Consider the following 12037-nt stretch of genomic DNA (forward strand, 5'->3'; position numbering starts at 1 on the left):
AGCCGCTGTGCAGTCTGAGGTACCCTCCTCAGCTTCTCTGGGCTTCTGTGTCCTTGTGTGGAAGTGAGCAGGCTCGGTTAGGATGGGCCTGGGCCCCCTTGCTCTCCAGCATTCAGTGATTCCCATTCCTGGGTCTGCTGATCACCAGCTGTGTTTCGTCTCTGACTCTATTGCGCCGTCAGTAAAGTGGGGGATAATTAGCAGCTGTGCACTGCCCCCAGCCCCGCGCCAGCGGCAACTTCGGTGACGTCACAGGGGTTGCACCTGCTCACAGGACTGTGCCGAGAGGTGTGTAAGGACACACAGGGCTGTTGAGATAAAGCTGCGGTGGGCACCACCTTCTCTCTGTTCAGAGTCTTGCTGTCAGCTGGGCGCCCTGGAAGCGCCGCAGCCACCAGACAGCCCTGAGTTCAAGTCCCACCTCTGCCGCTTTCCAGCCATGGGGGCTTGGGGAGGCCCTCCCCCTAGGCCTGTTTCCTTCCACGTTGAATGGGTGTCATAGCCCCGAGGTCCCGAGTGCCCACGGAGGCACCAAACAACGTCAGGCTGGGTTTGGGGGAGGCCGAGGGAAGTTTCACCTCCCTGACGTCACAGAGCCCGTGTCTGGCTGACTTCTGCAGAGAAGCCTGTAAGGACCAAAAGGAAGAAGCCACCGCCCCGGGACAGAGGGGACCCCGGGGGACCCACTGATGATGACCCTGCCTCTGGGGGCCACCCCTCAGGCTCGCTCAGGTACCGCGGGTCCTGGCTCATTGCCTGTGGGCACGTATTGACCCCCAATGTCTGGGCGGGAGGAGCAAGACCTCTCTCGGGGGTCCCCTGAGGGCCCGAGAAATGATGGACGACAGGGGAAGTGTTGGTGTTACTGTTACTGCTGTTATCAGGGACCAGTTGGGCCAGATCGGCCCTGACCTCCCTCCATGTCCAATCAGCCTCACCCGGGCCCCCTGCTGGCCACAGACACTTTGGGGTTTGCCTCAGGGTGGATCTGCACTGGGCCCTCAGTCCTCTGAGCACCCGGGACACTCAGATGGCCTCCCACCAAACAGGAATACAGGAGTTTTGCTTGTTTCTTAATGACCCAGGTCAAAATGAGAATTGTCTCACTTGCCTGTCGCTGCCCTGCCTCTGATCAGATTGGGTGAGATACTGCATCCCGACATGTGGACTCCAGGTTCTGACTGGCTGCCTTTCTTCCATGTTTTACGCAGCAAAAGGCTGAGCCAGCAAGAAAGCGAAGTCGGTGACGGTGACAACTCCAAGAAGATGCTCAAGAAAAGGAGCCATCTGTAGCTGAAGGGCCTTGGGCCAGAGGCGGGGGAGCCGGTCTGAACGCCCCCGCCCCCTCCCCGCAGAGTAAGAGATGGAGGAGGCACCAGCCACCTGGGGGACGGGGGGGGGGGGTCCCCTCTGCCTTACAGGCTTGGGGTCAGGGGGATGCAGGATGGATGGAGAAGTGCCAGGAGTGCCGAGCATGGCACACCCCGCCGCCCGAGAAAATCGGAAACCCCAGTGGGTTTCATCTTTGTGAGTTGTAGCTCCTTTGGCTTCGAGACATGGCTCCATTCCTCCAGGACTCTTCCTTCCTGGCTCTTGGTACCCCCACTTCCCCAGTGGGAGGTGGTCTCCTGGCAGCCTTGGGGCCCCTCTGCTCTCCAGCCTCTCGGAAAAGATCTGCTTGGTAGTGAAGGGTCTCCAGACACTACTAGTGTTTTCTGGGCCTGAGACCTTTTTTCTGCCATTTGTGTCACCCCGCCCTCTCTCTCTCTCCCATGCACCGTGGCCTTTGGCTGCCATAGTATTCTCGTCAGGACCCTTCCCTGCCTTTGGCTTGGCCAGCGGCTAAGCCCTGGTCACTATCGACGGTCTGAGTCTCCCGGCCCCGTGATCCTGACACAGGCCACCCTGGGGCCTGAGGACCCACAGCTGCACCATGAGACCTGCAGTGGTGTCTTCTGTTCGAATCACTTATAGTGCTTGGAAGGAGGCCCCGCGCAGGCCTTGGACTCCACCAGGAGGGGATGAGCTCTTCTGCCAGGCAGCAGCCCAGCCCCAAGGAGAAATGTCCCTGGGGCCACTGCTTCTCCCAATGGATGTTGAGAACGTCCAGAAGCTTCCAGACCAGCGGCACATAAACGACTGCCAGGAAAGGCTTTTCCTACCCGGAAAGAATTGCCCTTTTCATCTAAATAAGGGGTTCTCAACCTTGGCACTATGGACACTGGGTGAGATCATCCTTTGGGGATGGGCACCGTCCTGTGCACTGAAGGCTGTTTAGCAGCATCCCTGGCCTCCACCCACCAGACGCTGGAGTGCTCCCCGGTTGTGACACCAAAAATGTCCCCTGGGGCCATCACCCACTGACCCAAGTCAAAGTGTGCTGGCCTCCAGCAAGTCCAGGACGGAGAACTCAGTGTTTCCATGAATTCCCACAACACGGTGGGCTCTAGGCTCTGGGAGCCACGTCTTGGGGACTTTCTGGACCATTTGTGCCCTGAATTTTTACTTCTTAAAACCTAAATTAGCCTCTCTTAGGAAGGAGTGGCTCCTTAACAGAAGTAATCTGTAATAGTTATATCTTTTGATAAAGATGCTTAACTCTCAGAGCATCTTCAATTCCTGACTGGCCAACAGTAGGATTTCCAACGTTGGCCAACGGCTCCCTCTGGTGGCGAAATGAAACATTTCCTTCATCCTTGTAACAAGGCCGTGGCTTCCTGCCCGCACTGTGTTCAGAGCCTGGTTTGCATAGAAATCGCTTTGTCACGTGGCCCTCTGCACAGAAGGGTGCTGGAGACAGATGTGGGGAATTCTACGTTGGGAATGTCTGATCTGTGACGTGAGTATGGTTAACGCAGATGCCCGGGCAGCACCAGGATGTCTGGAAGGTGGCAGGTGTCCAGCCTCGGTCTCACTGGCTGCGTCAGCCTTCGCCAGTCTTGCGTGGATAATCGCTTTGCTCCTTGAGGGTAACTTCCTTAGCCCACGGGACCATGTCCCTTGTCACAGGCCGCGGGACCCCTTCCCACACTCGCCGCCCAATGACTGTGCTTGGCAGTTTGGGGTATGTCATTCTCAACAAAGACAGCTGTCTGTTTCTGTTTTCATCACATCACAATTTGACTCTTCTGACTACAAGTGGGAGCTGAGAGGTGACTTTCCTAATGGAACTGCCTCCCTGATCAAGATAAATCGTGGACAGCTGGAAGCCGCGGGACGCAGTGGCCGGCGCGGGCTCCGGACGCCTGGACGCGGATAAGGGCGTTCAGGCCTGGTGCTGAGCCGCGTGAACACAGCCCACCCAGAGCCGGGGAGAGGAGGACCAGGGAGACGCACCTCCACCGCCCTCCCTCCACTTGGGTTACGGTCCCCAGCTCTTGTTACGGGCTGTGGTGGTTATGGTGATGGAGCAGGTGGAACTGTAAGGATCCTGAGTGATGCTGTAACACGGAGTTTAGTGAATCAGTTCTTTTACGCAAACTTACCCTCTGATCTGAGCTTGAGCTGCTAGGATGTAGCCATTAGGGTTAATCAGGTCCACAGACTCTCCCGGGAGTCCTCCAGTCAGCCTGAGTCTCTCGTCCTTAGTACTTCTGGTGCCGATCTTGCTGCTGCTGCCCCCCCCCTTGCCTCCTGCCCTGCCTCATCCTCCTCTAATCTGTCTACACTTTCTAAGACACAAACCTGACTGATACTCTTCAGTGGTATTCCCTTGCTCTTAGGAGAAAAAGCAAAATCTTTAACATGGACCACGGGGTCCTGTGAGGTCTGGTATCAGCCACCCCCCTTCAGCCCAGCGTCTGCCCTCACCCTCACCCAGCACCCAGCCTCTCTGTCTCCTGCCATGGCTTCCTACGTGCCACACCCCTGCCTACCCCGGGGCCTTCGCACATGACATTCATTCTGCCTGCAACACCCCTGCCTCCTCCCATCCTCTTTGCCTCCTTAGCTCCCAGCTGTTGTTCACATCTCAACAGCAGGGCTCACGTCTTCGAGAGCCTTCCCTGTTCCCCCTCCCCAGACAAGACCAGACTCTCCTCTTATGCTCTTAGCACCTTATATTTTGCTGCTGGGGTGGGGAGAGGGTTAAATAACATTCCTTTATTCCCCGTTTGGAACCAGTTGAGATACAGGCAAAGCCGTCAGCCAGCCAGAGACCTGCATATCAGCTTTATGACTGATGAAGCCACAGAGAAGGGCTCTGTGGCCACAAGGGCTTGCTCGGGTCTTCCCCCTAAAGTAAACTCACCACCCCACCACACGGACGAGGCCCAGTTCCAAGCCTCCACTGTGGGCGCACCCCTGAGACGCTGCACGGGAGGAGGGGCGGGAAGCCCAGATGGGGGTGGGGGCTTGTACACTAGGGAGGGGAGCCTCACAAAAAGCAAATAAAATTACAAAAGGTATTTAGAGTCAGAGAGGAGATCAGAACAAATGATATATTTTAAAAACCAGATGAATTCCACAAAATCACAAATCCAAAAATAAGATAATTGTTTAAGTCGATGAATTGCCTAACCCACCCCTGTAATACTTTGTTCAAATGTTATTCCACACGTCTGACGGCTGGGAGAGTCTGCTCGGACTAGCTTCTGGCTCTGCACGCTTACTTCAGCACTCGCTCTCCCCGACGCCGTGCACTTCTGGTGCTGGGCGCCATGGGACACATCTGTGTCGTCACCTCCGGCCAGCACACTGTGTCACGATGCAGGTGTGTTAGCGCAGTGTGGCCATTTGTGCCCGGGCTGGCTACACACACGAACATCCCCACTGAACCCAGCTCAGCCTGCCCTAATCCAGATCCAGAAATGCCCTCGGCCCCCCAGGGTCACCTGATATGCGGGGACATGAGAGTGAGCGGAAAGAGTGAGCTTAACCGATGCAGTTAAATACCAGACTGCGGTAAACTGTTCAGAAAAGCAAGGCCGTGGATACATCGCTAAGAGCCCTCCACCAGCCTGGGGCCTGGGGACGGGTCTGTGCACATGAGGGGCCCGAAGCTTGCACGTCATTAACTTCACGGTAAATCCTTGTTCAGGGACGTGTTCCTGAGGCCAGTCGTCTCCGTGGAGAGAAGAAAGGACACCCCGTAGCTGCTCAGCTCCTCCCCGGACTGAGCAGTTGGGTGCCTCTCCTCCCCTGGGGAAGAGTGAGTTATAGTCACCGTCATCACTACTGACAGCTGATCGAGACAAGCGGCTGGCCCTGAGGTTTCCTCCTCCTTAGAAGGTACATCTGCTGATGGCACCGGAGGGAAGGAATGTGAAGCTGAGGAGTTCGGCGCTTCCAGCTCGAGGCGGTCTGACCTACATAACCCACAAGAGGAGGGAGGGGGCACGCCCAGGAGGTGCCGGGCAGGCGGGAGTGGACCTGTGATTTCAACCTATTTCACAGGAGCCCGTGGCCGGCTGAGGTCCTCTCATCCATGTCTCGGGCTGGGGACCTGACACTGGCTCCCTGCTCCGGCCTTGGCCTCCCCAGCTGTCTACGGGGAGTGAGCACCTCTATCCTTATTATGAGGAGCGCCAACCACCTGCACCCACCCAACCGGCCACCGCTTAAATAGAAACTCCTCAGTCAAGCCAGTAGGCCATTTATGTTCTTTATTTTCTCACAAGCTTTGAATTCAGAAATAAGAGCCACAATAAGTCAGTTGTTAAGTAAAAATGGGGGTGATTACAAAGAAAAACTTTGTACAAAACTTTAAAAATCTGACTGCCCCATCAGCCACCTCGGAGGGACCAGGACTCGGGCAGCCCGGGGCGACCGTCGCCCCACCATCATCAGCCTTGAATGGGGCTGGGAGACCCCTTTCTGAGTGTGAACCTGGCTCGGCCAGAAGCCCGGAGTGGCCGGAAGGACGCACACAGACCAGAAAGATGGCATGGCAACTTACAAGTGCCACAGAGACCAGGGTTTCTGACACAGGACGTGGATGATGTCTCTGCGAGCAGTGGAAGGGCCCCCCGCCTCTGAGAATTCACAGAAGGTCTCAGTGGGGTGGGATGGGGCAGGCTTCTTTCTAGCGTAGACTTGGGATGGAGGCAACGAGTAAACATCTTTGTGGTAAGAGTTCTGGAATTGCCCCTGAGGGCTTGAGGTCTTGGCATCGTGTCTACGTCGGTCCTCGGCGATGTTCCGTCAGACGCACTCACAGACTTGCATACAGAATTTAGTAACATGCATCGCCTATCCTAGAACAGCTACAAGGGTGCAAAGGAGCCACTCGGAGAGCCATGGGGCCGCGAGTCGGCAGTGGAAGGGACAGCACAAGACGACGCTAGAACCTGTGCTCACTAAGTAGGGAGTGAAGACACCATGCTGTGAGATGCAATCAGCATGAACACACAACTGTGGGGCAAGGAGTGCCAAGCAAACACACCACACTAGTACCACTTCTTCCTAAACAAAAAAGGAAAGAACATCATTCAGTTTTCCCCCCATCAGTACCAAATAAAACTGCGGGTTTCAACAACACTGACAGGGAAAGGAATGGACAGTATTCCCAGAATCCTTCACTCTAGCTCATCCACGCGGCCGCCTTCAGCCGAGGCTGGTGATGTTGGAGCGGCCGCCAGGGGGCGCCACGATGCGGTGGCCGGTGCGCCTGGGATTGTTGTCATCTATCTGGGCACCTGGAAGAGACAGAGCCAGTCACTTCCGACGCCAGCTCCACACGCTGCTCCTGAGGGCGGGGTGCTCCCCCGGGATCCCCCGCTGGGCGTTCGTCCTGACATGCCCTCCGTCCTCTCCAGCCTGGGCACTCAGGCCAGGCTCACCTCTGGGAGGCTCCCCATCCTCCGTGGGCTTCACCGCTCTCTCCTCCTTGCCCCTCAGGCCCTGGGGTCACCCTCTTACGGTCCTGACCACCCGGCCCTCTTTCTCCTCTGGCTTCCCCAGTAGAAGTTCACGTTCTTGAGACAGGTGGGCAAGCACTTATTGAGTGTCTACTGTGTGCAGCCACAGACTTGGTGCTTTAACACGTGTTGTTGCGTTTAGAGCACACGATACCGCGATGGAGGCGGTTTTACTCCCAGTTTACAGATGAGGAATCTGAGGCTCGGGTTACGCTCCTCGGGGGTCACACCTGGAGGGCCGGGAAGCCAGGATTCCAGCACCAAGAGGTTTGTCTCCAGAGCCCACACTCCTGCCGCACAGTCAGAACAAGACTCAGCACGGTGCCTGGTGCTCCAGAGTCCTTTCTGTATGCTGTGCATGGAGCGCATGCATGTGCACCTGTGTGTGTGCATGCGTGTGCATGCGCGTGTTCCTGTGTGTGAACCACTCAGAGCTGAAGTCACTCACCTCATTTGCAATGAACAGATCTGCATGGGGGAGGGGGAGCATTTTTTGTTTTAAGTCTGCATTTTGTTTAAATCTGTAAAGCCATCCATTCTAATCTTATGCATTCTCTTGCAGTTAAATAAAGACTTAAAATACCAGGCCCAGTGCCTGGCGCTCAGTAAACGTGTATTAAACGCCTCAATAGTGAATGATGGATAATGCGGAAAGGAGGGCTGAGTGGGGCAGGAGCTAGAATCCAATCGGGAGACCTGGGTTCCAGTACAGATGGGGCCTGGGCTTTGGATAATGTCCTTCCTCAGCCTCACTTCCTTTTCCATAAACTAAGAGGGGACTCGAGGAGGCCCTGCCACCTCTGACATCATAGGATCTGTGGAACTACAAGTGTGGTTTAGACGCCGACCCTGACTGCCTCTCGTTGTTTCATAGTAGACAATGTGTCTTCCTGGTAATTCAGGGATCTCCTAAAGACCCAGACATCAGAAACCAGGCCAAGCGCTTAACACCTTCTCCTCTCATAATCGCCTGCACCCTGCCGGTCACAAATCAGGGACTTTGAAGATACCGCTGGACAGGTGGCCCTCGTTCAGTAAGTCATGCCGCGTGTCTCTGATACAACGTCACGCAGATATAAACGGACACCTGACCATGGAAAGTATCCAGGGTGTCGGGAGCACATGGAGTCACCCGTCACCTGCTGTGAGGCTGGCCCGGGGCAGCGCTGTGGACCTCCGAGTGAGCCGTGGGCTGAACTGGGAGAGCAGGAGTGGTCGTGGGCCCTGCCAGCAGACTTTCTGTTTCATTGTTTTTCTTGTCCTAAAGGGAGGGACTTCTCTCCACGTTTAATTGCACTGCATAACTTGAGAACAGAGATCCAGTTGCAAACTCCCTGAGCAGTGGGGCCCACCCCCCTGACAGCTTTTCCCACATCGCCCCGACTCCCTGTCCTGCTGACTGAGCACCAGACAAGACCCCCAAGTTGTGTGTAGGGTCCATTTTGTGCAAAAATATGAATTATCTTGAAACTCTGGAATCACACTCGGTGTGCAAGGAGCTCCTGCGTGAAAGGCTCATGGAGCGTGAGATGGACTGGATGGGGGACCCCAATTCAGGTCACTGAGACAAACAGTCTCGGGATGGATGGTAGTTTCTGTCACCCCCACAATTTAACGGGCACTTCATCTTCTCTCCCGCTCAGCCCCTCCCATTCTCTCCCGCTAACCACATCACCTCTTCTGTTTAAATGTCCTTCACTCCTGCTAGAACAGGAGTTAGCAAACTGGGGCTCTTTGAGAAAACTTGGCCCACCAACTGTCTTTGTATAGTCCAAGAGCTAAGAATAATCTTCACACTTTTAAATGGCTGCATTTTAAATAGGTATTCATTATAATATCCTAGATTTTGCCTCTTGGCTCACTAAGCCTAGAATATTTACTATCCACCCCTTTAAGAAAAAGTCTGCTGGACTCCAGGAGAGCCTGAGGGTGCTAGCGTGCTATCCATCACTGTGTTCCTAGACCTGGCACAGCATGGGACACATGCTGAGGCCGCAAGTCCAAATTCCACTTCCATGTTGCCAACGCGTGCACATCTGCCCTCGTGTGGTGATCAGATGAAATTGCAGACACGTGGCCCTGGGGCCTTCGGAAAGGCTGGGGGACCGCGTTAACTTTCGATTTTGTGCGCACACATTTCTTGAGCACCAAACCCTGCTATTCTGACAGTGAATTTCTTGGGGCTTAATTCCCTCCTTAAAGAAATAGGAATGATACAACTCTATCATTGTGGGTTGTTGTGAAGGGGAAATAGTGTCATGGCTTATGACAGTATGTGACAAACTGCAATAGAGGCTGAAGACGGGCCCAGAGCTGGTGCCCAGCCAACAGTGGCTATGCCAGTCACCTCCACAGCTGGCCTCATGGGTGAGAGTGTAGAAATGTCCCCACATGTGCTTAAGGACGAGCACAGGGCCAGTTTGCATGCAGCCCCTTCATAACCACAGACCTCCTTTGCTTTCTGACTCCCCCAGCCCACTCTGCCCTGCCAGGGAGAAGTGACGGGGCCCATACCCCCCTTGCTTCCTTATCACATGCCTGAGGCTGTGGGTCCATGTCCGCAGGAGTTCTGGCCTCTGGGAACCGCTGTGGGCATGGGAAGCCTGGGCCTTGGTGGTTCCTTACCTGATAAACTGAAGTTGGACTGGTGGAGGTTCCTGATGGGTGGAGGCTGGTGTTTGTTAGGCGAGGACTTGGCGGAAGGAGCAGGAGTTGCATATTTGGGTGTAGCTGGCACCTCGTACACAGGGCCGTCATACATGCCCCTGGGAACTCCTTGCAACCCAGAAACCTAAACAGGGGGGTGGGGTGGGAGAGAGAGATTGATCAACAAAAAGCAGGTGTGTCTTTCCGTACAGACGGGCCAGAGCCCTGCAGAGGGACAGTGACCTGAGGGCCTCAGGGATAAAGACACACACATGCACACACATGGATGCATACACACCACATACATACAACAAATCACCCACATATGTGCATATGCATGTGCACATAGAATTCACAATGCACGTACTCATACACTCACATGCACACAGGCATACACATGCACACCACAATGCACTCACCCCACATACATGCGTGCACACATACACATATCACACATCCATATACAATCCAGCACACGTGTGCACACACATATAAAGACATACACTCAGAGCTTCATGCAGGACTCCAAAGCAATTTCCAAGAGGAAAACACTGTCCCTGAGACTCCGCACAGTCCCCCTCAAAGGCCACTGAATCAGAGACCCACTGCATCAAAAGGTCCGTCCTCATCTACGTTCTTGCAGAAGTTGACCCGAGACAAGGATTTGAGAGTAGGTAGTTTGTTTGGGAGGTGATTCCAGAAAGGGGGAGGGAGAGAGAAAAGGAGAAAACCCACCACAGAAGGGGATGTGGGCCACCTCTGAGGGAAGCTGGCTCAGGGAAACAGTGAGCGGGGAGCGAACCTCGGCACCGACCCTCGAGAGGGCAGGGCTGTGGATCCAGCCTTGGTCCCCACAGGTTGAGGGCTGCCCTGGGGACAGAGAGAGCCCTGAGGCAGAGAAGCTGAAAGCCAGGGGCTTGAGGTGGGAGGCTGTGAGCCTGCTGGAAACTGCCTGCTGCAGAACAGGTGAGCTCAGAGATGGACAGGTGAGCTTGGAGATGGACAGGTGAGCTCAGAGATGGACAGATGAGCTTGGAGATGGACAGGTGAGCTTGGAGATGGACAGGTGAGCTCGGAGATGGACAGGTGAGCTCGGAGATGGACAGGTGAGCTTGGAGATGGACAGGTGAGCTCAGAGATGGACAGGTGAGCTCAGAGATGGCCAAGGAGTGTGGGCATCTGCCCCAGGCCCTGGGAGGACAGCATGTGTCCAGGGACGTGTGCAGTTTCCACTGTGAGTCAGCGACAGTGCCCCAACCACAGCCTTGGGCTCCCTCCTCTGCAGCAGGGGTTCCCATTTTTAGCACCAAATCAAGGTCCCCACACATCATGGTGACAGCCCTCCCTCTGTCCCCAGGGGCCCTGCTCCCCTGACTGCCTGGGTCTGGCTGGCTTTTTGTCCCACTCCTCTCAGTACCTGCTTCCTGCACCTCTGGGGTCCCCCTTGGAGCGCCTCAGTTCTAACCCCATCCTGTCTCCCCACCTCCTAGTGCCCTTCCATGACCTCCTCTGAGCTCAGCTCAGGCAGAGACAGGTTCTCTCCCTCACCTGGCCTCGCTCCTGGCCTCTGCCCCGAGGGATATGGGGAGGGAGCGCCTTGTGCTGGGGGATCCAGGCTTCTCACTGCTGCAAATGATGGCCTGGCACTGGGGTCAGGCCCCGCTGCTTACAGACCCGACTGTTAACCACAGGGCTCAGGGTCAAACCGCCCTGGAGGGAATGAAGCCAGCCAAGGAGCGTTTCTGTCCCCTCGGTGGGTGTCCCAGCCAGGAATTTACGAGTCCATTTTCTCTCAAGCAGCCTGCTGTGGTCACTCAGCCACCTTGGCTATCCCTAGCCATGTCTTGCCTCTGACTTGCCTATTCTGCATGTCTGTCCTGTCCCCATCTGATGCATAACATCTGTGCAACTTGGTATCTTTGACCTGGGGTGCTACATCTTATGGGAGATGGAAAGGGACCACAGACAGACACAGAGCATCGTAATGTGGGCCTGGGAGTCTGGGAATGCCAGGAGGTCTCTGGACTTTTCCATCGGAATTGGTGGGACCATACACAGGTGGGCATGTGTGCATGCACACACATGTTCATATATACATATATACATGCACATACACACACATGCATGCACACATACATGCATGCACATACACACACAAGCCGGCCTTTCTGGCAAACATCAGCCATTTAGTGTGGAAAGTAGGCTGTCATGGTGACGGGAGGGACTCGCTTAGGGAAGACAATGGACCACAGTAGGAGTTTATCGAGAGCGTGAGGAAGCCTCCTCCTCTGAGCTGGACTGGAGACGGGACTGAGCCTGCTCCACGCCCTCTGATCGGGCCTCGAGTCCGTGCTAAGACTCTTCAAGGTGAAGAGGAAGGAAAGGCGTGGCACGGAAAGGGAGGGCGGGGAAGGAGAAAAGGGGGCAGATCTGAAGGGCGTCTACGTGCAGTTCTGCCATCCTCGAGCTTGTTTATCTTTACCCAAAGGGCAGTGCCTAAGGGTTCCAGAGCTTTCCCAGCCTTGTGATGCTGG

General features: G+C 55.3%; 2 protein-coding genes across 9 annotated transcripts in view; one reads left to right on the plus strand and one right to left on the minus strand.

Moving 5' to 3' along the window:
- The window catches only part of EVC (EvC ciliary complex subunit 1), an 87032-nt gene that overhangs the window by 69821 nt on the left and 5174 nt on the right, over nucleotides 1-12037 (plus strand). For 2 of the 6 annotated variants that reach the window (XM_023638373.2, XM_023638375.2), the window contains 2 exons: nucleotides 621-732; nucleotides 1212-7467. In XM_023638373.2, coding sequence (XP_023494141.2) covers nucleotides 621-732; nucleotides 1212-1293 — 194 coding nt within the window. In that variant the 3' untranslated portion in view covers nucleotides 1294-7467. Of the gene's footprint in view, nucleotides 1-620; nucleotides 733-1211; nucleotides 7468-12037 lie in introns of those variants that run through there. The other 4 variants (XR_011437238.1, XR_011437239.1, XR_011437240.1 and 1 more) reach the window with 4 other exon arrangements.
- The window catches only part of CRMP1 (collapsin response mediator protein 1), a 71691-nt gene continuing 65243 nt past the window's right edge, over nucleotides 5590-12037 (minus strand). For all 3 annotated transcript variants that reach the window (XM_001917683.6, XM_023638377.2, XM_023638379.2), the window contains exons 13-14: nucleotides 9483-9648; nucleotides 5590-6635 (exon numbers count right to left, since the gene is read on the minus strand). In XM_001917683.6, coding sequence (XP_001917718.4) covers nucleotides 6544-6635; nucleotides 9483-9648 — 258 coding nt within the window. In that variant the 3' untranslated portion in view covers nucleotides 5590-6543. The remainder of the gene's footprint in view (nucleotides 6636-9482; nucleotides 9649-12037) is intronic.

This window comes from Equus caballus, chromosome 3 (genome assembly GCF_041296265.1).
Source record: "Equus caballus isolate H_3958 breed thoroughbred chromosome 3, TB-T2T, whole genome shotgun sequence".
Classification (NCBI taxonomy): domain Eukaryota; kingdom Metazoa; phylum Chordata; class Mammalia; order Perissodactyla; family Equidae; genus Equus; species Equus caballus.